This window comes from Paramacrobiotus metropolitanus, unplaced genomic scaffold, assembly GCF_019649055.1.
Source record: "Paramacrobiotus metropolitanus isolate TYO unplaced genomic scaffold, Prichtersi_v1.0 Parri_scaffold0000105, whole genome shotgun sequence".
NCBI lineage: Eukaryota > Metazoa > Tardigrada > Eutardigrada > Parachela > Macrobiotidae > Paramacrobiotus > Paramacrobiotus metropolitanus.
In genome coordinates, this window is record NW_026570325.1 from 160,345 (window position 1) to 185,775 (window position 25,431).

General features: G+C 42.4%; 5 protein-coding genes across 5 annotated transcripts; 1 reads left to right on the plus strand and 4 right to left on the minus strand.

Annotated features, from left to right (window-relative positions):
• Nucleotides 1–307: 307 nt before the first annotated feature.
• LOC129597454 (uncharacterized) lies at nt 308–2,116 on the minus strand. The gene has a single exon (XM_055495006.1). It carries the CDS (start codon nt 1,234–1,236, stop codon nt 670–672), a length of 567 nt encoding a protein of 188 aa, XP_055350981.1. The 5' UTR covers nt 1,237–2,116; the 3' UTR covers nt 308–669.
• Nucleotides 1,598–4,228, plus strand: LOC129597453 (uncharacterized). The gene is made up of 2 exons (XM_055495005.1): nt 1,598–2,825; nt 3,625–4,228. Exons 1-2 carry the CDS (start codon nt 2,151–2,153, stop codon nt 3,766–3,768), a joined length of 819 nt encoding a protein of 272 aa, XP_055350980.1. The 5' UTR covers nt 1,598–2,150; the 3' UTR covers nt 3,769–4,228.
• A 643-nt stretch (nt 4,229–4,871) lies between these two features.
• On the minus strand, nt 4,872–9,888 carry LOC129597478 (TBC1 domain family member 22B-like). The gene is made up of 5 exons (XM_055495045.1): nt 9,658–9,888; nt 9,079–9,518; nt 7,667–8,100; nt 6,381–6,748; nt 4,872–5,359 (listed from the first exon to the last, which is right to left on the minus strand). The coding sequence occupies exons 1-5, from the start codon at nt 9,696–9,698 to the stop codon at nt 5,062–5,064; spliced, it is 1,581 nt and encodes a 526-aa protein (XP_055351020.1). The 5' UTR covers nt 9,699–9,888; the 3' UTR covers nt 4,872–5,061.
• Nucleotides 9,889–13,109: 3,221 nt separating this feature from the next.
• Nucleotides 13,110–15,548, minus strand: LOC129597479 (mitogen-activated protein kinase kinase kinase A-like). Its single transcript, XM_055495046.1, has 2 exons — nt 14,830–15,548; nt 13,110–14,137 (listed from the first exon to the last, which is right to left on the minus strand). Exons 1-2 carry the CDS (start codon nt 15,224–15,226, stop codon nt 13,389–13,391), a joined length of 1,146 nt encoding a protein of 381 aa, XP_055351021.1. The 5' UTR covers nt 15,227–15,548; the 3' UTR covers nt 13,110–13,388.
• A 4,138-nt stretch (nt 15,549–19,686) lies between these two features.
• LOC129597458 (uncharacterized) lies at nt 19,687–24,140 on the minus strand. Its single transcript, XM_055495013.1, has 5 exons — nt 23,644–24,140; nt 22,296–23,000; nt 21,155–22,168; nt 20,111–20,772; nt 19,687–19,934 (listed from the first exon to the last, which is right to left on the minus strand). Exons 1-5 carry the CDS (start codon nt 24,101–24,103, stop codon nt 19,770–19,772), a joined length of 3,006 nt encoding a protein of 1,001 aa, XP_055350988.1. The 5' UTR covers nt 24,104–24,140; the 3' UTR covers nt 19,687–19,769.
• Between the last annotated feature and the right edge of the window lie 1,291 nt (nt 24,141–25,431).

Here is a 25,431-nt window from a genome sequence, read left to right on the forward strand (position 1 = left end):
TTTCTGTATAAATTGACTTCATATACAATATTCACGCTGAATTTTACTTGGGTTAAATATTTATAATTGAAACTTGCTCTTAGTTCTACGGTAGTTCTTACAGTGAAATAATGAAATATATGTTCGAATTTTTAGGATGAAGGTTTGTTTTCTTTCCAAAGCAAATATTGGCCCTGTAGCTGAATAAATTAGCTACAAGTGTCGGAAATTCGGCATTTTACTCAGCCGAATTTTGTCTTCAGGAATAATAACGGAATTCATTTCCTTTTTGCTTGTCGAAATTTTGATAGTTCTCATAATCCAGAATTTTAATCAACGCCACTTCCTCTTACAAACAGTCCCCAAAAATCGCATGCGGACAGCCGACAAACTGTTGCATACAAATAAAATCATAAACATTTTTAATTTATAAATGATGCTAGGAAAATAATAATAAATATGAACCGACCGTAAAATGCCACAAGAGAACACGTACAGCAGAATATTAACGGGAAAACACTGACACGAGATTCAGCTTGGAGAAAATAAAACAAAACCTAGTAACGCCAAATTGGTATTAACGCAATAATTATTCCATGAATCAGAAGAACCATTCAGCCACAATTCAGAATCTGTTCGGTATACAGTATACTGGTAGTGGTGTGTACCGATGCTACCTCACTGAAATCATCAGACGAGATTTTGTTCCGTTGCTTCAGCGCTCTCCATCTCCTTTAGAGCAGCGGCACTCTGCTTCGCCAGCGCACTATACTCCGCCAACAGCGGTGCGAAGCCTGCCGCGATGTCAGCCAGGCGCTGGCACTCGTCCCTGAGCTTCTCCGCCCGCTGCTCGATCTCCTCCGCTAACTGCTTGATGTGACCCGCGATCCGCACCTTCTCGGTCGGTTCATCGTTCCGTTTCTGGATCTCCTGCAGCAGCTGCTGTATCTGCTGCGCGATGTCCAGGACGTCGGCTCTGGCCTTCTCAGCGGCCTCCGTCAGCTCCTGGATCAGCGGGAGAATTTCCGCAATCTTTTGTGCACTGTGTTTCTGGACGTCTCCTTGCAGCTGCTGCGTCAGCTGACGGATCTCCTGGGTGTCGGCCGTTACCATCTGGATGGCCTCCGTTAGCACCTGGGCCCCTTGCAGGACTTGTTGGAGGCAGGCCTCCAGCTGGACGGCTTTGGCCTGCAGAGCCACGGTTGCTGCCTGGAGGTCGGGAGAGTCCGCTTCAGTGATATCCCCACTGAATGTCATCCTGATTGTGCGATACGCTTAACGCGGAATAATCAAAATAAGATGGACGAAGTCACGAATGTTTGTATTGTACGACGTAATCCCCTGTTCAATATGGGATCCAGAAATAATTGTAACAACTTTTACAGTTTTACGTCAGAATATTACAAATCAATCGAAAGGGTAAAATTTTATTTAGAAAAATGTGGAAATTTATTCGCTGCTCTTGCAGTCTTGCACTCTTGCACAATAATATGCGAGGAAACAGAAAACTCAGAATTCCGGAAATACCAACTGGAATCATGACTGAACAAAGTAATGGAATTGAAAGTTGGCTGTTAATGGAATCCCCAGCTCCATGGCGTTCTCTCAATGAACATGCAGCATTTACGAAAGCTGTCGCGTAGATCGATTCTCTTTCTCTGTGCTTTTCAGCTTTTCTCTCTCTCGCTTCACCGTTCACACAGGCAACGTCAGTTTGAATGGAAAACATGGCCTTGATGCGGGAGAAAGAGCCCAGAGCAACTCTGCCTAGTTGATCAACTGCATTCCTGGAATATTTCTCAAGCATCTTATCGATCATTAGTTTATCTTTGGCCCGGGAAACGTGAAAATCGAGTCAGTCAGTCAGTGTCGATGAGCGCCGTTTTCTCGGTAACACGAAATCACATTACCATCGATCTCCTTTCAGACCTTTCTACTTTGATCCCCATTTGTAATCGTACATTCTACCTGGATAATTCCCATCAGAAATATATTATTTTGACGAAACATCGGCCTCAACGAGGAATGGAAAATCGGCCGAGAAATTCACCCGATAAACGCGCACATGTTAAAGTGGATTATTTTTGGCCCTAGTTTTGACTGGTCACCGTGTGTTTCGAAACCATCCTGATTATTTCCTTGGTGAAAAATCCCCTAAAAATTATTTTCCGATGGCGGACGTTGTGGATTTTTCACGCCCTCGCCGTATCCCGCTCTCCCCCAGCGAGATGCCCCAGTTTCAAGGATTTCCCCTTAACTATGAACCCTCGACACCCTACACCACGCCCACCCCCCGTCTGAAGCTGTCGGAGGAGGAACGTTTCCAGCAGTTCACTCTTCATCTAGTGGAGAAATTCCTCCATGCCTTCCTACGGAAGAAAGGCCTGGTGACCCCCTCCCCGGGGTCCTCCTCGCCCCCCGCCCCTCCGCACAGCCTTCGCCTCACCCTGCAGTCGTCCGCGGTGAGACGCGCCTCTCTAGCGGAAGAAGAGGCCCTGGAGCGAGTGTGCCGCGATCTGCTGTGGTTGGTGGAGAACTTCCAGAAGGACTACAACGCCGAGGTGGGCGGGAAGGAGGCGGTGCTGACGGAGTGGTTCGAGGGGAACGGGTGGGAGTGGATGCAGTGCCGCTTCGACAGCATCTCCGCCAAGGTGTACACGGACCACCGGGTGCACGGCCGGTATGTGGCCTGGGGCCGGATTGTGGCGCATTTCTTCTTTGTGGCGCAACTGGCGCAGGAGGGAGTGGAGAGGGGGCACGAGGGGATGGAGGGGGTGGTGGCGCAGTGGATGAGCGGGTTTCTGTGCCGGGAGCTGCGCGGATGGATTACACAGCATGGAGGATGGGTAAGGAATTTCTCCGGAGAGTTTCAACATTTGTTTGCCCCGATTAAATTAGGAATTTAGAAATCGAGTTTGATGGTTAAACGGTGTACAGAGGTATACCGAACGTGATAGCCTGACCCGTAATGTGAATTGCCGAATTTTAATGAATTAATCGTTCGAATAAAAGTATTAGAGTTTCTGTAGATTTTGAATAACGTGATTAATAATCGTTTAGTCGCTGTCCATTGCTGATACTGTGTAATACGATTATTCGATTTATAACCGATTACGTAAAGATTTGTGAAAACTTCCGTTAATTCTTGTTGCGTTTTTTTTTATTCTATTTATTCCTAAAATATTTATTCTTATTATACTTTCTTATTTTTATTTTATTTATGCTTATCTATTTATTTTTATTATTATATTTATTAATTTTTCATTTCACTTCTGAAATAAATATAAAATATTCGGAAAAAAGATTTCCTAACTAATAATTCATAGGTCAATCAGGAACTGTGCTTTTGTACACTTGTTTCGCATAATTGTGGATGTATTTCTGATTCAGAAATTACAGTTATTGTTTTCATAATTAATCATAAACGGCGTTTTTTTGACATATTTCTGCTTGTATCATGACTACATACAGCCATCGTCGAAGATTTTAGTAAACTATAGTTTTATAACGGGTCCTGTACGGTGGAATTGTAGTGTTGTGGCTTGTCGTGAGGAGATTATGTACTGTATTTCAAGCTTGTAACAAAATATTGTAGATGGGGATACGATTTCTGGAGAATATCTTTTAATATTTTTTTTTTTGCAGGCTGGTCTGGCTCGTCACCGTGACAGTGTGGGGCGCATCCGCAGTTGGGGCGACAAATTCTCCAACACCTTCTACGGACTGAGCGCCGCGGCCCTCTTCGGTGTCGGCCTGATTGTCGCCCGCAAATTCCTCACTCATTCGTGAATCTACGTACAGCGAATCCTCTTCTCTCACGAATCCACGGCATTTCTCCCCGGGTCCACATCTCGGAAATGGCATTTTGGCAAAATATGATCCGTCGATCTATTTCGTACCAAATATATTACGATTTTTGTAATAATCGTCTAGCGACACAAAAATGGTGGTCTCGTTTTTTTTTGGTTGTGTATCCGCTGTGATTTGTACTTTTGTATAGGTGTCTTCGGTTATTGTGTACGTCGGTACGGGGTATTTTTTTCCGGCATGGAATTAGTCATTTTTTGCTTTTTTTGGAGCACATAGGAAGCGGTATTAATGGTGTTTTTGCGTATAAATATAGAATTTTCTGTGGGCACAATTTTGTGTTAAGTATTTCTGTAATGGTATTTTTTCCTTCTTTTTCTCTCTCTTTGCAATCAGAAATCAAATGTTTTAAAAACTGCAATTAAAGATTTTTGTGCTGTGCGATTAGAGTGGGTGTAGAAACCGGCAACATAATTTTGTTTTTAAACCTGCATTTTACAAACAAATGCAAAAATAAAAAAAAAATGCATAACATGAAATTGACCAAAACTTCGATTTGGGAAAAATTTTATAAGAGTACCGCGTCAACTATTCATGCATTAGGTGATTAGCGTTTAGCACACAGGCAAAACAAACGCTTTTCCACGATTTATGGCACTTAACTACGTTCGAAACCAGTTTACAGTTGAACACAAACGTCGCCTTTCTATACTGCTGCTAAGTGCTAATCACTAATGTCACTAAATCACTATTGTCGTAAAATCACTTATTTAATCGTCTAGATTTATGAATTATTAGGGAATATTTCGACGAACTGGTGTTCATCTCTGAATTGCAATTTTAAATTGAAAAATCGCTAAATAATGAAGCAATCAACAACAAAATTTCAATTAAAAATTACCAATACTGTATTATTATTTTGAAAATGTTTATATCCGTTAAGCGCCATTACTGATTACGGTAGGCCAAGGCTGATTTCGAGAATGAATAATCCACATAAAAATTTTATGAAACTATTCAATAAAGCTCACTTTTAGCCAACCAGTAGTAAATTCAAATACTAGTATGAAAGTGCACAATGACCGGGATTTTTAATGCTTTCGCAATCAATTTTTTACACATATATAAATGAAGCACCACGCCCAACTCAGATCCCAACGTCTAATCAAATAGAAGAAAACCCAACGCGAAATTAATCTACAAAATCCATTTTAGTAAAAACAACAAGCACCAAGTAGAAACATGAAACACACCGTTCTTCGGCCGCAGTATTGCCTAATTTGATTTGAGGTGGCGCGGCGCATCGGCGAAGGCGTACTTGAGCATGAAGGCGCGCGCCAGCAGCCGCGCCACTTCATCTTCGCCCCAGTTCTGCGTCGGGAGATTCTGCAGCAGGAGCAGGGCGTGCTGGAAGTCGGCCTGCTGGCGTAGATCCTCCGACCACCACAGCAGGAAGCTGGCGCACACGTACACGTGGAAACCGGCGAAGCCGTCCACTTCGCTGTGGTAGGAATCCCATAAACGGATCACACAGTTCAACGGCAGCTCGCGGATTAATAAATTATTCATCCACCTGCCAAGGACAAAAACGCACTATAAATCACAGACGTCACGAGTCACGTCACAGACGTTATATTTTGGCTCATAAATTAAATTTAACTTTTTCAAAATCCACAACTTAAATTAAGTTTTTCGAAGCTAAATTTTCGGAATTTAAATCAGATTTTTTTATAATTAAATTTATTTTTTTAATTAAGTTATTTTTTTAATATTAAACATCACGAGTAATGAATCCCTCCGCTTAAAAAATAAATTAACTTTTTCAAAAATTCAACCTTAAACTAAATTTTTCGAAATTAAATTTTATGAAATTAAACCAGATTTTTTAAAACTTGAATTGAATTTGTTAAATTTAATCATTTTTTTACTATTGAACGTCATGAGTAATGCACCAGTCCGCTCAAAAATCAAATTTAGTTTTTCCTGCAGGATTTTGAATTTAACAATTGTCCTTTTTTTCCGAAGATGCCTTCTACGGTATTAGCGATTGAACTGCCACGGCACTACATTCATTGCGCATTCAAAATACTACAGGACAGATATCGCTTTCCTAGTTTCTTATACCGCAAGTCAAATCAATCGTCAAAATCAGTGTAGAGGCCCGGCACATATTAATCAAAATTAAAACAAAATTATAAAAATTTAAACAAACGCATCAAGATTAAAAAAAGATTAATGGCACAGAGTTAACTACAGATAAAATTTTCTAATGGTTCCAATAAATATTTAATAAAGTTCGACGTATCTACGATTATCCGGCCATTGCACTACAGAATCTTCTACGTTGTTTATGAATTGTTTTCTGCTTTCAGGGTAAACCGTACTGTTGCCATCTGATTACTGCACCATCTCAACTCCATGAATTAGTGTGAAATTCAAATTTCACTGAAACGCGAATTCCTGTTTTATTTTATCCAGGTTTTTTTTAAAAAAATAAACTAATATAAAATAACCAGACAAATTTCAGCAAATACTAAAGCACAAAAAATTAAAAAAAACTTCTTATTACAATCAATTTGAGATTCGGCGCTCACCGGAAGGAGAACTGCAGATACTCCACGGTGCAGCGCTCCAGATGCCGGTGCAGCTCGCCGTCCACCCGCTGGATCAGATCCTTCAGCTGTAATACGCGCTGCTGGATGCCCGGCTGGGCGAAGGTGTAGTTGTTCTGGATGGACGACAGCAGTTTCGACAAGCACCAGAAACTGTCGGCCTCGATCTCCGCCAGCGCCGCGGAGGGCAATGTAGCCACCGGGAAGTCCTCCAGGTTGCCGGTGAGGACGGGAATATAGTCGCGCAGGTACACCATGAAGTAGGGCGTCACCAGGTCGTTGATGCCCTGCACGTAGCCGCTGGCCGGGTTGCGGATGGCCCAGATGAACAGGACACGCTCGAAGAGCTCCTGCGGTCAGATACAATATACCTCCATAAAAAATTTTACTAAAATTTACATAAAAAATAGTTAAGTAAAGAATAATTTATCAGGAATTTATTTAGGTTTATTTCGCGTTAATTTTTCATTTAGGAGAGAACCTGAAGATATAACAGAACATTCAACATCATACACACTTTGAAAAGAATTATGAAGAAAACCAAAGGGCGAATAACTAAAGGACACATACTTGACAATATTTGACTGATGAAAATGTTAATCCGAGAACTTTGAGTGACGTACAAACACATGCACATTTCACGCCAAAAAATTACAATTTTAAAAATGTTGTATTTTAAACGCGCGTCATGTTTGCAGCAATGAGACTAATTTTCAAGCATTTGCCACTTCGGAAAGAACCCTTACACTACGATAACTATGTAGTTATTACGGTTCGCTAGTGCTCTCAAGTGGTTACTGATGTATCCAAACATTTAAATGCTTTATACTTTTAAAAAAAATGTTCGAATAGCACAAGACAATCATAACTTGATTACAGCAATTTCCAAAATTAGCTAAACAATAATAATTCCCCCAGCAGTCACGAATAAAAACAGAAGCGAAAGCGAAGCAAGATCCAATTTCAAAACATTACTTAATAAGATCGAAGGTTTTGCAGTCAGTTTCTGAACCAACAAAAAAACAGCAACGCGATAATTTCCATGGCAGCACCATGAATGCGATTATTATTCACAAATTTTTTTAAACCAATCGTTTTGTATTATTTTTATTAATATGACCTATTTATTACTTCTGTTATGATTTATTTAATGTTTTTATTGTTAATTTATTGTTTTTATCATCTTTTATTGATTATTTTTATTACTATTTAATTTTTATTTATTATTTTCACTGCGTAAAGGAGATTAATTCTCTGCGCCTGTTTACCTGGACATGGGTCTGCTGGAACAGCGGCACCAGCGGACACATCCGCGGTACATCAATATGAATCTGCCGGAACGTATCCTTATACTGTTCATCCTCCCGTTTCGGGTAATATTCCTGCACCAAACTCCCGTACTCATCGCGCTTCCGCTTCAACGACTCCGCCACTTTGACCGCGTCACCCACGGGCGGCGCTATCCCGCACAAGATCCTCCAAATCCGCCCGCGCAACTCCACCGGGATCCCCGACCAGCTGATTTTGCGCAGATCCTCCAGATCGAAGGATTTCTGCGCCAGGAGCTTGAGGAATTTATCGGCTTTCTGGGTTTGCCGCGGGAGAACTTCCAGCGGGGAGGTGTGGGAGTATTCCAGGGGAGCGTCGCTGGTGGCCGTCGGCGTCAGGGGGAAGCCCATGGAGACGGAGCGGACGGCCAGACCTGTCCCACACCGTAAGCAAATTACAGAAAAAATAGTTGAAAATTTTTAAACCGCTACATTTTCCATACAATCATCCGGTGACATCTCGTATGCAGTAGTGCATCAACGGCGGTCCAGATACCCAGCCACTACACTACTTTAATCCACCGTTCTGTCTGTTTCGCTGAATTCATAAAATGGCGATATTTTGTGTAACAAATTTTTCAAAAGAGTGAGGTACAGCAAATACATACTGATACAGTTATGTTATTTTAACTTGTTTCATAATTACAAAAACAAAATCAACCGACAAAACAAATATAACAAACTTTACTGATTTCCCATAATAAAGCGACAGAAAGTCAATTGCAAAGCTATAAGTAAAACCTATTCCCATAATGCTGCCGGAAAGACAACCACACGACTGTATATTTGTATAACATAACCAACTTTCTGTCCCACTTTTCAGGGATGTTTTTGGATTTTTAAATATCAAGCAGCCACGTTGCCACTTGGAAACAACCGCAACAATCACACGCAAAAATGCAGCTTCAGCGTTTAGTAATCCAAACAACCGCAGATCAGCTTGATTTCAAAATAATTTTTTAAAAATTGCGCAATCTGGGTGGATTTTTCCTTGGCACAGGAAAAAATTCAATTAAACAAGATCATTTAGAAATTACTAACAATAATAAATAAACTGAATAACTAAATTAAATACCACACAAGCCCAAGCAATCGTTTCAAAATAAGTAGAAAAATACGCATCCAGGTTTCTCAGAGGAACTTACTTACTTAATTCGCACTGGGGAAAAGTCAAAAACATCACAATAAAAATTAAAAAAAAAAAACAGAAACAATATAACTTAAGGAAGACAATTATTATTTTTATCAATTTTTTATGGAAAAAAATATGTTTAAGGTCCCTATTTGAATTCCAGCGCAGTACGACAACGCGAAAAAATAGCGAAGTACCCGCTGAAAAATCCCCCACGTACCTGGCCGCGTTCCCTTGCCCGCGGACGCCACCCCACCCTGCGCCTGCATGGCCAGTCGCTGCAGTCCCTTGGCGCGCAGATGCTCCGATGAATAACGATTCGTGGCGCTCATGCGCCCCGGAGTCCGCAGCCCGTTGAAATTCCCCTCCGCCGGGACTAATCCCGCATGCCGCTCCACTTCCGGCTGCACATCCACATCCTCGGGGTCCTCCGTGGACCAGACATCCTGCACACTGTCGTTGAACTGACGGAACGGATCCATGGGCCTAGCAACAGCAGCCGTGGAGAAATCCGTGCTGGTTGACTGGGGAATGGGCGCTGGGGACGGTGAGGGGGTGGGTCGGCGTGGACGGCGGGGTTGGCTGAGGGGTAGAGGGGCGGCGGGGGTCTGGAAGGTGCCAGGGTACACTTTACGATAGCGCCATTTGAATTCGCAATCCCTGCAAACACAGGAAGGGAAACACGCTAGTCAGACCAGCAGAGAAATAAAATTAGTGAACGGCGCGTGAAGTAGAGTTCTGTTCGCGCTCTGTGCAGAGCTGTTTGTTGAGAACGGGGAAATGGGGAATTAAACCGTACTTAAGAGGCAAGGCCATATTCAGCGTCTCCACGTTGCTCATCCTTCGCTGCGGCAAGATTCAACATTTCTCAAGTGGTGGAATCATTAAAACGGGAGAAAGTGCTGCTAATATATCAGGAAATACTCAGATGAAACGGATAAATTTTTAAATATTTGACGGACAGAAGAATTTCAGCGTACGGTTCACATAAAGCAAACAGCAAACAAACTGCTGAAATTTTTATGCACCGTGGTCCGTATTTTTAATTTTTGCGATCGTGTGTGGTCGGTCCAACTTTACCTTGATTTTACCTTTACCCCGTAACTGCCTCCCAGTGGGCAGTAGCACACGCAGTCAAGAGCGGAAGGTATTGTTAAGTACGTTGTAGTGCTACAGTACTACTTTACTTTTTTTTTAACATACTCGTAGTTTAATCGTATTTAGCTTATAGAAAGCAATTACTTAACATCACAACGCAGTACACTCGATCAGCAGAAAACAGCCTCGGGAGGTCTAAGAACAGAGAACAACTGATCTAAATTTGCTCCCGGTGGAGCTGTTCCCTGAACGGAGGCCGCGTTCCAGCGCTGGATTTCTATATGCTGATACGCTGGCGCAGGTATTCCGGTGCTCGTGCCGGAATACCTGCGAAATTATACTTTACTTTATAACTCGCATTTTTAATGATTATCTTCATGAACCTCCTGAACGGTGAATCTTCCGAGCTCTGTGGACTGGCGAATGGGACATGGAAGTCAGGAGATGAATTTTCTGCTTGTTGCGCACGATGTGATCTGGGGTTATTAACCCTCCAACGCCGGGTACAAGAAGGAGTGGGAATACTGATTGGAAAATTGGTATTCCACGATCAAATAATTCAATTAAGAAAAATAATTTTTTGTGGCATTTTTGTGACCATAGGTCAAGCAGAGCACCACGATGCCAAAATGGCACGCATGGGAACTGAGCCAAAAGGCACAGTACAGTTTAATGTTAATAGCAATTTACAGAAAAATCGCATCAAAACTTGGTGTAACTTAAATAAAAGACCTCAAAAAGCGTTATGCAACTGAATGATACGAATGGTCAGCAAGATGACCAGTGGTCAGCACAAATAAAAAATGACCCAACCACCTATCTGAGCTGGGATACCGTGAACACGACATAAAATGCCGAGCATACTGCCAAAAACCAATTTGACACCCAGGGATCTAGGAAAACAGCATCAGGCACATTATGCAAGCGGTAGAACAAGTTAAGTCGAAGGGAGCACGTACTACAACAAACTTTGTGGTGCTTCAGCCGGTCTGAATGTTACAGAAATGCTTGCAGTACAATGCGCTATTTTCGACTACGACTGCCATAAACTCGGTCGGAAGCTATCGCGAACGTGCAAGAACTGATTAACGTACCCTGCGACTGGCAACCAGGCTACAAACTGGGCAGCACTCAGTACTGTATAGGGACGTGTCCACTGCAAGTAGCAGTTTTGGCAGACTAGATTTACAATTAGGTTTTATTATTATTATTAACCCGGAACAACAATCTGCACACAATCCACTAATATCTGTACTGTGACAGCAAAACCGGTTGCAGAAATTGACAATAATCGTGAACTGACCGGTAGTCTTCGTATATGCGGTGTTGAACGCTTTTGAGTTTTCTGCTAGCGTTTACCTGTTTTGTACAATGTACACTTCCTGTTCAAACTCTGCAAAGTATGCTCACTATGCAGTACAGATAAAACGCGTCATAATTCAATATCTGCGAGCAACAGACATCATATAAGCGGTTTAAAGGGCCTGCCTGCCGGTCATGCTCGCGTCATATCCGATACGACATTAGAAACCATCTAAGAAAATTTTGATTTTATATCTTTACTGCACATTTTTGTATATCAAAGCACACACAAGTACGCTGTGCGCTGAAAAATCTAGAAAACAGCTTTTATAAGCAATGTTTCTGTCGAATACAGTATCATTATCAGTATTGATACACCAATACTACTTAATAGTAAGTAATTTTTCCGATTTTTTTACCTTGGGTGACCAGTGGTCACTTCGATGACCACTAAGTCATCATCGTTAAAACGAGCTGATTTAGTGTGATTTTTTGATTGTTGGTGCCAATCTTTACCTTACTGCAGAAATTTTATGCAGAATTTTAAAATTTCGGCATACAATAGCATCAAACCCATGCGTGTCAAATCTGGCACAGATTTTTTTAAGGACCGTAGACGGACGGTGTCCACCCATGTATGTATGACTTGCTCATTTCCTGACGAGGTCCTACGCAAACTTGCCGTGTGTTTTTTTGCATAATTTTCTGATGCAAGTGTCTCTAGGCCGGGAGCTGAGACCTCAGCGAACCCTTTCAGCTCGGTTTTGGTGAACTTCAGGTGCCCAATGGTCTCTACCAGTACTGGATTGTTTGGTGTCTAACTTTTTAAAATGTTTCTCAACATCTCTGGTTTACAATAAAATCGTGCAGACGTCTAGTATTGCATGTTCTTCGGCTACAGAAAGTGAAGGTCGCCACTGTGCCAATTGGCATGCATGGTGTCGACCGGGTTAATTCAACGCTTTTTCGTTTCGACCGCTAAACAGTGACCTAGCTTGTGTGACATGTGCGGGGTTTTGTCTTTTAGACTTTCGCTAGTCTCGTTTATCATGTTTTCAGGATTGGTAGATTTGCTGTTGTGCGGATTTTTTGTTCGAAACCTGTATTCCTTGGCTACTTTACTTACTACGTGCGCAGTTGCGCACTAATTAAACTTAAAAATTAATATTGTATAATATTAAATATTAATAATATTATTTTAACCGACATCTCGCTTATAATAAAACAAATCCGAAAGTTTAATGCACAATATTTCTAATTTCCATTTATTCAGCTAGAGTCTGAATGCGTGATAGTGCAAAAATTAAATTTCCAATGGTTTCGGGTACTGTACTTTAAATTTTTCGTCTTTAATGTAATATGGATGCATGTTGTGCAGTACTTACTAATCTATCAAGATAGCCTACGACTAGCGCGAGTAATTATTATTGCCTTTCTTTATAGATGTTACACGTACAAATCAGTACCGGTGCTGCGCCTTTTTTATTATCTTTAAGATTGCCGTTTCCGGCTCGATTGGTGCCGTTCCTGGGTCAAGCCCGTAAACACATGTGATGGCAACTGCGATAGCAAAGAGCCACCGTACTCAACGCTTTCTGTTTTGACACCGTTTTCTTTCCACCTTCACCCCGATTCTTATCTTTATGTTGTTGTGAACAGCATCATTAGCAGTAGTTTCCTACCCTGTGGTTGGCAATGCAATTACGAACCCACTTTTACAAGGTGCGTTACTCGATGTCGCGCATGAGGTGCCACCGTGCCGGTACCTGTATTTGAAGCAAGCAATGGTGTGGAAATAATGGAATCGAATTATCAGAATATCAAACCAGAATAAGGATTATGGCTGTTTAATACAAATCCACATTAAGTACAACATGTAACGAATGGAGCAGTATTCTAGTATAAATAACAGCTTTTTAAGGGATAGACATGCACACTGAAAGAACTTTTTATGCCGAGTACGTATACATGTAGAACGTCAAACACGGCGGTAGGCGCCAAAGCACAGTCTTTAAAACTGCTGTTATCGTATAAAATGAAAACTTCGAAAACTTTCACGCCGAGTTTTCTTGTCATGCACATAACTTCGGTTCTTAAAAATAACATAATTATGCCAACTCGAAATTAGGGTTACCTCACACAACATTTTAAGAAGCTTCCGGAGGAAGCGCCTTGACGAGGAATCGACACTTTAATGTTTTTTGCCCAGTAATCTAACGTATCTTGCGGTAAGCGTCGCATTCCCTGGCTTTGATAGCGCCGAGGATTATCCGGCTTGGCATGAAAAAAGAAAAGCTCTCCGTTCCTACCAAGCAGTTCGGATGCCAGAGGTCTCTCTTTCGGATCAAATTTTAAACATCGGAGGACGAAGTTCGTGGTGCTTTTTGGCAGGGATTCCGGGATGAAGGGCCGTCTTTCATCAAGGTTTCTTTCGCTGCTGTTCAAGTAATACACAACAGCCATTTCCAGCTTTATGGGTCGATTTCTGGCTCCAACGTACAGTGGCGGTTGCCCGGTTAACAGATGCAGTGCGACGCAACCAGCGCTCCAGATATCGCTTCGTCGCCCGATATCGTAATCGTCGGACGCATCAACCAATTCAGGAGCAACGAAGCGACCGTCCTCGGTGGAGACACAACTGGGGTCATGCCTGGCCGCAAGACCATCTGGAACTTCCAGCCGTCGTCTATGGTTAAAGCCGCCAATCTTCACGGTTCCCTTAAAGTTCGCTTCCGTGAAGTAGATTATGCGGCTGTGCAGGTTGTGGTGAATGATGCGATTTCTGTGTAAAAAATCCAAGCCACATAGCATTTCGTACAACCACTTCCGAATCATATGGATCGGTAAAAAATGCTTGGCGGCATCCTTGAAATTCCCGCCTGCAACCACAAGGAATAGATTTGTGTTCCGGAATCAAGATTTTGTTGATATAATACGGAAATGGCTCAGTGGTGTTCTTGTAAATTCTCCTGTTGCCTAGTTAGACCAGACCAGACCAAGTTGATTAGAGCTACAAATTTTCGAAAATCGACATTTTGGTAATCCAACAATGGTATAATGTCTTCTTAAGCTAAGCGACGGTTGTGTTGCGGTGTACTTCTGTACATTGATGTGGTCGTACTCAGTAATCGTGCCAGATGGCTACCGTCAGCATGAACTTGTAGTATTGCTTTTTCCTACCTATGACATGGTGACACGGCCGTGGCCGTAGTGACATTACCCATGACTGTTATGTTGCGGTTATAAACTTCAGCAAAATGATTACCAGATTACCATTAATACGTATTATAGACACCTACTGTGGTCGGAAGGAAAACACCAGTTTTTTTAATTTACAAACTACGCTCGGAAAATGGGCTTCGCGCCACATTTTTTGCACCGAGATGCCTGATTTGTCGACCCCCTGGCTTTCACATTACGCTTTATATGGACACAAAGCCACTTAATTATGCATCCAGCAGCAGATTTAGCGAAAAGGGAATAATTTGTCTTAAATTGTATTTGTACCGAAGGAAAAGAGTATCCACTACAAACTAATAGCATTATAGCAGCAAAAACCCGAAATACTAACCTGTGCACCATTCGGCAATCACCTGAAACTCCGGTCTCGAAATTAAATTGATGGATGGCGTAAACTGCCATCCAAGGAAGCGAACCACGTTCGCACTGTCAGCTCGCAGTCGTCCAATTTTTCGATATTCTGGATAGGTTGTTTTCAGCAGGTTCAACAACTTGCTGAAAGCTTTGGTATACAATTCTCGTTCGGCTTTTTCATTTTCATTCCACAGCTGGAATCGCCAGATTTCTACTTTTTGTCCAGTGACCTTGTCCGGATTTCTAACTAACTGGATCTCTCCTATCTGGAAGTGACACTGTGGTGTATCGCCGAAGAGTGGATGCGGTTGTGTGTTGATTATTCTTATGGAGTCCGTGCGCTCCGAATATACTTTGGCGCCTTGGTTTTCCATCGCATGTAACGCTTCCAATGATTTGTTTATAAGCGAGCAGTTGAAGTATAAGGCAAAAGAGGAATAATAATTGACTTACACCTATCGTGCGTTGCGTAATAAACGCTGGCACATGCACTGGATTGGGTTGTATCACCCACCACAACCACAAACTAAGAGTAATGAAAGCGTAATGAAAAAGGATTTAATACTGCCTAAATATAATCCCCGCTGATAACGTACTGCGTAAATTAGGCAGCTCCCTCCAATTCATTGCAAACCATCACGGTGTTTCTTACGTTGTTGTTTACAGCGTACTGCGTACAGAACAGCGCACTGCACCTTCAAAGGCAGCAGTGTTACGGTGTATGATAAACTTGTCAAACAGCAATTTTCCACAGCGCGATTGGACATGTGTTGCTTATAGTAGTGGTTCAGAAATGCCGTACTCTTGTAACACACCTCTAGGCGCATGGTTGTGATGGTGAAGATAGAACAGCAGATTGTTGCAGTTTGTTTGTGGCGAACTTAGTCAACTTACATACGGCGCTGTCGCACAAACAGTTACAGCGCTCATCGATGACTACACATTTCTGTAATACTGACGTCATCACTCATCATGATACCTCGGAAATTAAGGCAATACTGTCATAAATAACCCAATGAATGATGTCTGTTATATAGTAATTACGCGTATGTTATTTCACATTATAAAATTAATACGATGTGGAGAAACATGTGGTACAGTTTACTCTGCGTACACATATAGGTAAACGTATGGTGACCACTGACCAGTGAGGTCGGGACGTGGTGGCCAATGTGTTCAAGCTTCAAAGTCGATACAGTTGAGTCACTTAGCAGGTATGGTTGACTTATGGTGTGCTTAAAGCAGTCATATTATTATTTTGCCGTCGTGTGTCGGGCCAACTTGAACCATCCAAATTGCCTGACTCCATCTTTATTATGTAACAGCCCCCAGTGTCACAAAGCGGAAGTTATCATTAATTTTAACAATAAATGCGTACTTTTACTAACTACGGTACGTGCTTACAGTTTACTTTAGTATTATAAAATAATTAATATTTTTAATAACTTATTTTACCCGAAATCGTTAGTACTCTGTACACCAATTGCGAAAGCTTAATGCTTGTCGCATAATGGGCAGTTTGCGATTATCCATATTTCAGTATTTCTGCTAGAACTTACGATTAACAAAGAAAAGTCTGGAATCACTTTTGAGATCGAGTGATTACGGGTGCAATAATTTACAACTTTAATTTTCTTTAATCTATTTTAATTACTTTAATCTGCTGTAGTTCGTACAAATCCGTCAAGAGAGTTACGGGTAATTGTTATTAACCGACAGTGTCAGCAGAAGGCAAATAAATGTACATGCGCGTAAAACCCAATAACTGTATCTCCAGTACGCCGCATAAAGGAAATCCAGAGATCTGCACAGATTTCAAAGTGAACGCATAATATCACTTTCGATCGTCGGCTTTCAAATAGATTTTAATATATTACCAATGGTATAAGGGTATAAGTATACACTTGTACATACAGTACTCTTTTCAAAAGTCATTTCCCGAGCCATGGAAGAAGACCATGGCATAGCATATGCCGCCATCTATTTCAACTACAAAGGAAACGGTGCTTGATCGAGCGTCACCTTTGGTTTGATAATGCTTCCAGTTCTTCCACTTCAGTCTTAGGAGGAAGCAAAATAAGAAAATTCTGATGCATCCGATCTTCAATAAGAGTGACGGATTGTAGAAGGCCATCGTGGGTGTCCATGATGCTGGCATATAATATATCATTAATAATGCTGGTATGAAAAACAAAACTGATGCGTTAACCATAATCTTTGCGGTTAGCGCTTCAGTACCGTTGTGGAACGACGAGTGTTTAACGGCGATGAGTCTTTATTAATCGCTATTCCGTCAAATATGGATACCAACCATACAATGGATTCACTTGTCAGCATTTCGTATATCAGATATTTCGGCTTTTCCGGGACAGTATTGCGATTAATTACAGGCTGCTCTCTCTGTTTAAATGTTGAGTTAAACAGCACTAATCAAATGCTCCATTTTCCGACTGAATGGAATATAACCATCTATCGCAGGGCCCTTCATCTCCCAGTCTTGCCGGTGACGTTCTTAAAAATATTATTTCCGGTCGGCAACATTGACATTTTATCAATTTTATGGACACAACGTTGGCATGGGTACATTTGGTACGTACTACAAACTGAAAAGGTCTGTATAGATGTGCCATGTGTGTATCTCTGGGCTATTTTTACCGGTGTAGCTGAGCGGTCTATTATACTAAATCCAATCCGGATTTTCTGCCGTCATGGATCGCACATGGGTACGATTGTCAGGTAATTCTACTGCTTTGCGCAGATACCTAATCCAAGTCTCTGGACGCCACTTTTCCTGATCCCGGTACAGGTGACTGCGCTAACGAGAAACTGGTACAGGATTCGCTTATATGTATAAGGTGGACTAATTGATGTCACGCTGATTCGCGCATGTTGTACGAGCACCGCGGTGCTTCTATTCCATGCAATGTGCAAGGGCATGGAATCAGAATCAGGATAGTAGGATCAGATTATGAAATCAGAATTCTCATTATTTTGAGTGTATCTCGCGGTAAAACTTTCATTTCCTGGTTTTGATAGCGCTGAGGACTATCCGGCGTGGTATGGAAAAAGAAAAGCGGTCCGTTCCTTTCAAGAAGATCGGACACGAGTGGTCTCTCTTTCGGATCAATTTCAAACACCGGAGGACGAAGTCCTTCGTTTTCTTTGGCAGGGATTCTGGGATAAATGGGCGTCTTTCATCGGGGTTCCTGGCGCTGCTGTGCAAGTAATACAGAACACCCAACTCCAGCCTGATTGGTTGATTATTGGCAAAAAGGTACTGTGGCGGTTGCCCGGTTAGCAAATGCAGTGCAACGCAACCAGCGCTCCAGATATCGCTTCGACAACTGATATCGTAATCGTCGCACGCATTAATCAGTTCTGGAGCTATGAAGCGACCATCCTCGGCGGAGAAAGAACTGGGGCCATTCCTGACCGCCCGACCGCCTGGAACTTCCATCTGTCGCCTGTAGATAAAGCCTCCAATCTTCACGGTTCCCTTGAAGTTCGCTTCCGTGAAGTAGATTATGCGGCTGTGCAGGTTGAGGTGCACGATGCCGTTTTTGTGAAGAAACTCCAAACCGCGCAGCATTTCGTACAACCACTTCCGTATCACAGGAACCGGTAGATAATGCTCGGCGGCATCCTTGAAATTGCCACCTGCAACCACAAAGATATCGATATGGAATTACTAAGTAAGCGACCAGTTATCTCCGTGTCATTGTATCTTACGTTCAGAATACCGCGCTGCACCTTCGAGGATCGGTGTATGATAAACTACGTACTCAAACAGCAATTTTCCACAGCGTGATTGGACATTGTTGCTTAGAGTACGGATAGAGTAAGTGGTTCAGAAAAGCCGCATTGTTGTTACACAACTCCAAGCGCCAAGCTGTGCATAAAACAGTGCATATTATCACAGTTTGTTTAAGTAAGTATGCCTCTGTGGCGAACCTGCGTGGCGCCGTCGCACTTAGGTAGAGCGCTCACCGATAACTACACAATCATCTGATACTGATTTAGTGCCAGATTTACTGAATCGTAATACCTCGAAAATTATGCAATCCTATCAAAATCTAAAAGATTCCTATTGCATAGGTTATCACATCACAAAATGTGATAAACTATCGGCACAGGTTGCACTACTTTTCACGACGCGGCTACGCTTACTATTACGTACTCACCATTTACTTTCCTGTTTTGCGATTTGTTTATTTTTTACTTGCTTAGTATTAACGCAAAAACGGCTTGCTAAGTAAGGTTTACTATTTGCAGCTACTAAGTAACACAACAATAAAAAAACCTGAGATGCTCGTATGGACCGAACATTGAGCCACTAAACTGACCGAACGGTATCTGTACATGTGTGTGTGCATTTAGAATAACCTCCGAGCAGAAAAAGCCGGGCAGCTTCCAAAGTTGTCTTTAACGTAACGTAGCATTTTAACATAAGGTTTTACAGCATAGTGATCTTTTCTTCTGATCTAGCCATAACCTTAAGGCATATGGGTTTAAAATGCATGGTTGTGAAGGGGACGGCTTGTAAGTGGCTAGGTATTCGATAAATACTGCAAACGGAGTAGAGCACCAGAGTGCATGAATATCGAAGTATGTTGCATGCAACACATCGTGCGCATATCAAAGGCAAAAAAAAACTACAGTTGCACAATGTTTCGATAACGACAACTATGAGTAATGAACTAGCAGCTTTGTGGATACGTATTCCTTGTGACCTTACGCAGGGTCTTCAGTTATGATCCAAAACTTGATCGGAAGATTACTGCCGTTCGTTATCACAATATTATGATAGCAGTTCACGATAATATTGGTAGAAAACTCCTTTAAAGGCAAACCAGAAGGCAAAAATTAATTCTCAGCCAAATTCATGAGCAACGAACGCTTTTCATCAAGGGATCACCGCTAGGAACGCATGAAACAGGAAAGCAGTTTGCTGTGTTTATGTTTCTTTTTCTCTAGCGATAAATGCCGCGGTGGTGTATCCTTAGCACTTCTGTTTTCGTCCTCCTCCCAAAGATGCTCTAATTTTGCGCTACTGCTTCCTGTGCTACTTAAGCCGGGGTGTGTCTGCAACGAGAAATAATATTGAGATACAAGTGACGACATCAAAAAAATATGTCTCGGATTTTGCAAGACGGTAAAAATGATGGAAACATTTTTGGAAGACGGCATAAAAGTTGATAAAAAAATTGGGAAAATTAACCAACTTGCCGTTATCGCCCACTAGTCATCTTAAGTAGTACCTTTTTTGTCCAGTAATCGAGCGTATCTTGCGATAATGCTTTCATTTCTTGATTCTGGTAGCGCCGCGGATTATCTGGGTCGTTGTTAAACCTCGAAAGCGGCCCATTGCTTGCCAGCAGTTCGGACGCCAGCAGCCGCTTTTCTCGATTAAATTTTAGGCACCGGAGAACAAAGTTTTTGGCGCATTTTGGTAACGAATTCGGGATATTAGGAAGTTTTCCAAAGGTGTTCAAATGATAGAGAATAGCTTCTTCTAGCAATAAGGGCTGATTTTTATGTCCGGTGTACAGTGGCGGTGCTCCGGTTAGCAGGTGCAGCGCCACACAGCCAACGCTCCACATATTGCTTTGACGCCCGATATCGTAATTGTTGCACGTGTAGGAGAGTTCCGGAGCGACGAAGCGACCGTCCTCGCCGGAGGAAGCACGGACGTTAGGCCTGATTGTGCGATCCTCTCCCCGCAATCGTACAATATGGAAGCCTCCAATCTTCACGGTTCCGGTGAAGTTTGCTCCCGTAAAGAATATCATGCGACTGTTCAGATTGCTGTGGGCGGTACGGTGTCTGTGTAAAAAATCCAGGCCACACAGCATTTCGTACAACAACTTCTGTATCATATTGAGCGGTAGAGAATACGCGGCGGCATCCTGGAAATTCCCGCCTGTAAACACAAATCAGACCCTGATTTCGCAATGCAAAACTAAACTGTCTCCTTTGCTTCGGGCCGTTAATGCAGTGACCAAATGACGGCAACCTGGCAACCTGACGCCCGAATTTGGCGAAAGAAAAAGCCAATTTTTCAGTCTTTATTGATTTTAGAGAAAACCGGTTGTGCGCTATCTGTTTTTGCACATACTTTCACATACTTTACTTTACACGGACGCCAATTATACTTACACAAAGCCACTTGCTTACGCTGTAAGCGGTACACTATTGCGAAATCGCAACAATATTAACGTCTTAATTTGTAATTGTAGTAAAGAAAAACCGTGCTAATTTGTAATTAAATAATAATACTTATGATTTTGACTAAAACCGCTAACCTCTGCACAGTTCAGCAAACACTCGGAACTCCGGCAGCCATCGTGGATCCATGGGTGCAGCGAACTGCCATCCAAAGAAGCGAGTAACATGGGCATTTGTGTTCTGCAAGGAACCTAATCTCTTATTTGCCTTATCAGTAGCCTCCAGCAAATTCAACAATTTCTCGACAGTCTTTGCGTAAATTTCCCGATTTTTATTGTTATTCGCGAGTTGGAACCGCCAAATTTCTGCCATCTGCCCAGTGGCCATGCCGGGATTAGCTGTCAACTGGACGTCCCCTATCTGAAGACGACACAGTGCTGTATCGTAGAAAAACGGATGCTTCTTCGTGTCAATTATTCTTATAGTGCCTTCGCCGACTGAGAACGTCTCCGCGCTCTGATTCTCTAACGCACATAATTTATCCAATGATTTGCTTAAATCTACGAATGGATGGGCGCGCAGTTCTGCAAGAGATGAGCGAGTTGCTGCGTCAATTTTGAGCGAATGCGCCAGGAAATCCTTGCACGCAGCGGGCGTATTCGGAATGGGCGGAACTGCCGGCCCAATGACCAGTCCTTGTTCTCCATCGGTCGTGTAAAACCTTTGAAGGCTTTCCAGTAGAGGCTCTTCGCGCAGCTCGAAATTTACTTTTTCCGAGCTATTTCGCAAAAATCGCTTGAGAGTCAGCGGCTGTCCGCGCTTTAGTAAGTGTATCAGCAGGCACCCGACAGCCCAACTATCCACTTTGCTGGTATCACCCGTTGAATGCGGGAGAGCGGCCAAGCATTCCGGCGGGATATACGCCACATTGGGCGATCGCTCCTCCAGCCATTTGTTCCATAGAGAGAGTAAGTTGCTTGTGGTGTTTTTAAGAGAATAAATTATTGTGGATTCACCATTCTTGTAGTAACCAATGTTCTCCAGATATATACTTCCTGTATTAAAGGATTTGTGGAGAACGTCGTGTATGCATTCCCGGATTTCTTGTACATCCAGATACAAATCGTCTGTGCGCATATCATCTCCCAAATCTAAACAGTTATATTATGGAATTAATTTAGGATGCGGGTACTGATTTTCGGTTTTCGGTAATTCTGATCGGCTACTGCTCCAATAACGCGCACAGAGGCTGCTCTCATTTGTAGATATGTGACTTACCACCGAACGGCACTTTAATGTCCTTTGCCCAGTAATTTAGCGTATCCCGCGGTAAAACTTTCATTTCCTGGTTTTGATAGCGCCCAGGATTATCCGGCGTGGCATGGAAAAAGAAAAGCGGTCCGTTCTTTTCAAGCAGTTCGGACACCAGTGGTCGCTCTTTCGGATCAAATTCCAAACACCGGAGGACGAAGTCCTTGGTACGTTTTGGCAGGGATTCCAGAATGAAGGGCCGTCTTTCATCTGGGCTTCTGTCTGCCCCGTTCAAGCAATACAGAACCGCCATCTCCAGTCTGATAGGTCGATTTCTGGCTCCAACGTACAGTGGCGGTTGTCCGGTTAGCAGATGCAGTGCAACGCAACCGACGCTCCAGATATCACTGCGACGCCCGATATCGTAATCGTCGCACACCTTTACCAGTTCTGGAGCAACGAAACGCCCGTCATCGGCGGAGAAGGAATTGATGTCGCCCCTTATCGCCAGATCATTCGGACCCACTTCCAGCTGTCGCCGATGGTTAAAGCCGCCAATCTTCACGGTACCTTTGAAGTTCGCTTGCGTGAAATAGATTATGCGGCTGTGCAGGTTGTGATGAACGATGCGGTTTTTGTGTAAAAAATCCAAGCCACACAGCATTTCGTACAACCACTGCCGTATCACATGGATCGGTACATAATGCTTGGCGGCATCCGTGAAATTCCCCCCTGCAACCACAAACAAGCCATTGGCATGCCGGTTTCATGTTTTTGTCGGTGTAAGATGGCAAACACATCGAGCCGAGCCTCGTCTCGGATCGCCTCGAGTTGATTGCCATCCGACGAAAGAGCCAAGCGATGGCGCTCGATTCTTTTCACTTCTTACTTAACAACGGTTTTGTTCCCGTGTATTTCTGGAGATCTCGTCGTACTTCCTAGTTCCTACTTAGTTATCGTGCTAGCTAGCTACTGTCAACATGAACTTGTGTTGTTAAATTATTGCACAATATTATTTTGTTTAATACTTAATTTTTTTGTTAATACGTATTCCTACGCGTACAACAATCTCCTTTGCTTCGAACCGTCAGACTATCGGCTTTCCGAAATTTCAATGGTAACGCTGACGCCTAATTTGGTCGCAAGAAAAACGCCATATTTTTCACTCATGAAACCGGTTTTGCGCCAAATTTTTTGCACTGACGGTCAGACTTTCACATTCGTAAACTTTAAAGGATCGCAAAGCCACTTGTTTCTGCATTAGCAGCGCAGTTTATTGAGAAGCAAATATGTACTCGTATATTGTCTTAAATTGAATTTGTACTGAAAAAAAACGGCTTCTTACAATAAAACAATCATAATACGAGATACTAACCTGTGCACCATTCGGCAATCACTTGGAACTCTGGCGGCATTCCTGCCTTCAAGGGAGAAGTAAATCCCCATTCAAAGAAGTGAACCACATTCGCACTATCGGCTCGCAGACGTCCAGTTTCCCGACATTCTGAGTAGGTTGTTTTCAGCAACTTCAACAACCTGCCGTAACATTTGCTATACATTTCCCGTTCGACGTTTTCGTTCCACAGTCGGAATTGCCAGATTTCCACTTTTTGTCCAGTTACAATATCCGGGTTGTCAACCAACTGAATCTCTCCTATCTGTAGACGACACTGCACTGTATCGCGAAAGAGTGGATGCAGCTGCGTATTAATTATTCTTATAGGGCCCGGGCGCTCCGAATTTACTTTGGCACCCTGATTTTCCATCGCATTATCGCATATTTTGAAGCTTCTAATGATTTGCTTTTTACAACGAATAGGTGGACACTGAATCATGCAAAAGACGATCAAACAGTTGCGGGTTGTATCTGTATGGGAAAACCGCAGTTTAATTGTTAACAATGAAAGCGTAACGAAATAGGGTTTGTCACATGCATAAATATAGATTTCCGATGATGTCGTTATTGAATTAATCAGGTGTCTCCGTGCCAATGCCAACCGTCAACGGTGTACATACCTTATGTACGTTGTGGTAGGGAATATCGCGCTGCACTTGCGTAGATAGCCGCGTGTAATAAACTAATAATAAACAGCAATCTTTCACAACGTGAATGGACATTGTTACTTGGTTCAGAAATGCTCGCGGTATTCTTTAACACACAGCTCCAGTCGCATAGTTGTGCAACAACAGCGGATTATCATAGTTTGAGTTGTGCCTTTGTGGCGGCGCCGTACTTTGTGCCGAACCTACGGCGCCGCCACACACATCTGTAGGTGCAGCGCTCATTGATGAGTTTTTCTGTAGTCATCAATGATGAACATACATTTGTCTGATACTGAGTCACTGATATCGTGATACCTCGAAATTATGCAATCCTGTCAGAACCTAAGAAAATTCTATCACATAGTTATGTTATCACATACAAAATACTGTATGATTCCCTGCGATTGGACAAGCATGTGGCATAATTTACTCTGTACAGTATGCACAACTTGATGTTACGCTTACTTTGACTTACTATTAAGTATTTACTTTTCTGTTTTGCAGTTTACTTACTTTTACTTGAATAGTGAAACGTAAAATCGGCTTGCTAAGTAATGTTTTTCTGTGTACAGCTACTAACCATAAGTAGCAAAACATTAAAAAACACTGAGATACTCGTATAGACCGAATACTATCTGTACTCTGTACATGTACAGATATTTACAATAGAATAACCTCCGAGCAGAATAGCCGATTATCTTCCGATGAACAGTACTTTTACACCTTGTGCCTATATGTTGCCTTTATCGTAGTAGCACTATAGCACAAGGCCGTCAGTCTGCTGTCAGTTGTCGTGGAGCACAATCGGGTGACACGTATGACTGTTGCCAGCTTTCCAATTTTTAGATCTCTAGGAAATGAGAACAATAGCTCGTAATCTGATATACATCGTAATTCAGGTCAAATACCCGTTTTCGCACAACACTGAAGTAAGATTTACAGCATCGTGATCGTTTTCTAATCTAGACATAACCGAAACTCGTTAATCTTATTCTTGGCTACGGTAAAAAAAGAACGTTTTTTCCGGTTTTTTGAGTAAACAGATCTTTCTACAGGCACGCGCGTGCGTCGCTAATTTCGACGACCGTGAATATTGTATTGTCAATTCGCCAAACACTAC

What these genes read in the sequence shown, in the direction of transcription:
- LOC129597458 (XM_055495013.1), bottom strand. Translation starts at nt 24,103, where the DNA reads ATGATTCAGTGTCCACCTATTCGTTGTAAAAAGCAAATCATTAGAAGC. An exon ending in CATTAAAGTGCCGTTCGGTG is followed by an intron (nt 22,169 to 22,295) that starts GTAAGTCACATA and finishes ATAACTGTTTAG; the next exon opens with ATTTGGGAGATGATATGCGC. An exon ending in GTTTGCTGAACTGTGCAGAG is followed by an intron (nt 20,773 to 21,154) that starts GTTAGCGGTTTT and finishes TTGTGTTTACAG; the next exon opens with GCGGGAATTTCCAGGATGCC.
- LOC129597453 (XM_055495005.1), top strand. Translation starts at nt 2,151, where the DNA reads ATGGCGGACGTTGTGGATTTTTCACGCCCTCGCCGTATCCCGCTCTCC. An exon ending in TTACACAGCATGGAGGATGG is followed by an intron (nt 2,826 to 3,624) that starts GTAAGGAATTTC and finishes TTTTTTTTGCAG; the next exon opens with GCTGGTCTGGCTCGTCACCG.
- LOC129597454 (XM_055495006.1), bottom strand. Translation starts at nt 1,236, where the DNA reads ATGACATTCAGTGGGGATATCACTGAAGCGGACTCTCCCGACCTCCAG.
- LOC129597479 (XM_055495046.1), bottom strand. Translation starts at nt 15,226, where the DNA reads ATGGAAAACCAAGGCGCCAAAGTATATTCGGAGCGCACGGACTCCATA. An exon ending in GATTGCCGAATGGTGCACAG is followed by an intron (nt 14,138 to 14,829) that starts GTTAGTATTTCG and finishes TTGTGGTTGCAG; the next exon opens with GCGGGAATTTCAAGGATGCC.
- LOC129597478 (XM_055495045.1), bottom strand. Translation starts at nt 9,698, where the DNA reads ATGAGCAACGTGGAGACGCTGAATATGGCCTTGCCTCTTAA. An exon ending in AATATGGCCTTGCCTCTTAA is followed by an intron (nt 9,519 to 9,657) that starts GTACGGTTTAAT and finishes CTGTGTTTGCAG; the next exon opens with GGATTGCGAATTCAAATGGC. An exon ending in TATCTGCAGTTCTCCTTCCG is followed by an intron (nt 5,360 to 6,380) that starts GTGAGCGCCGAA and finishes TGTCCTTGGCAG; the next exon opens with GTGGATGAATAATTTATTAA.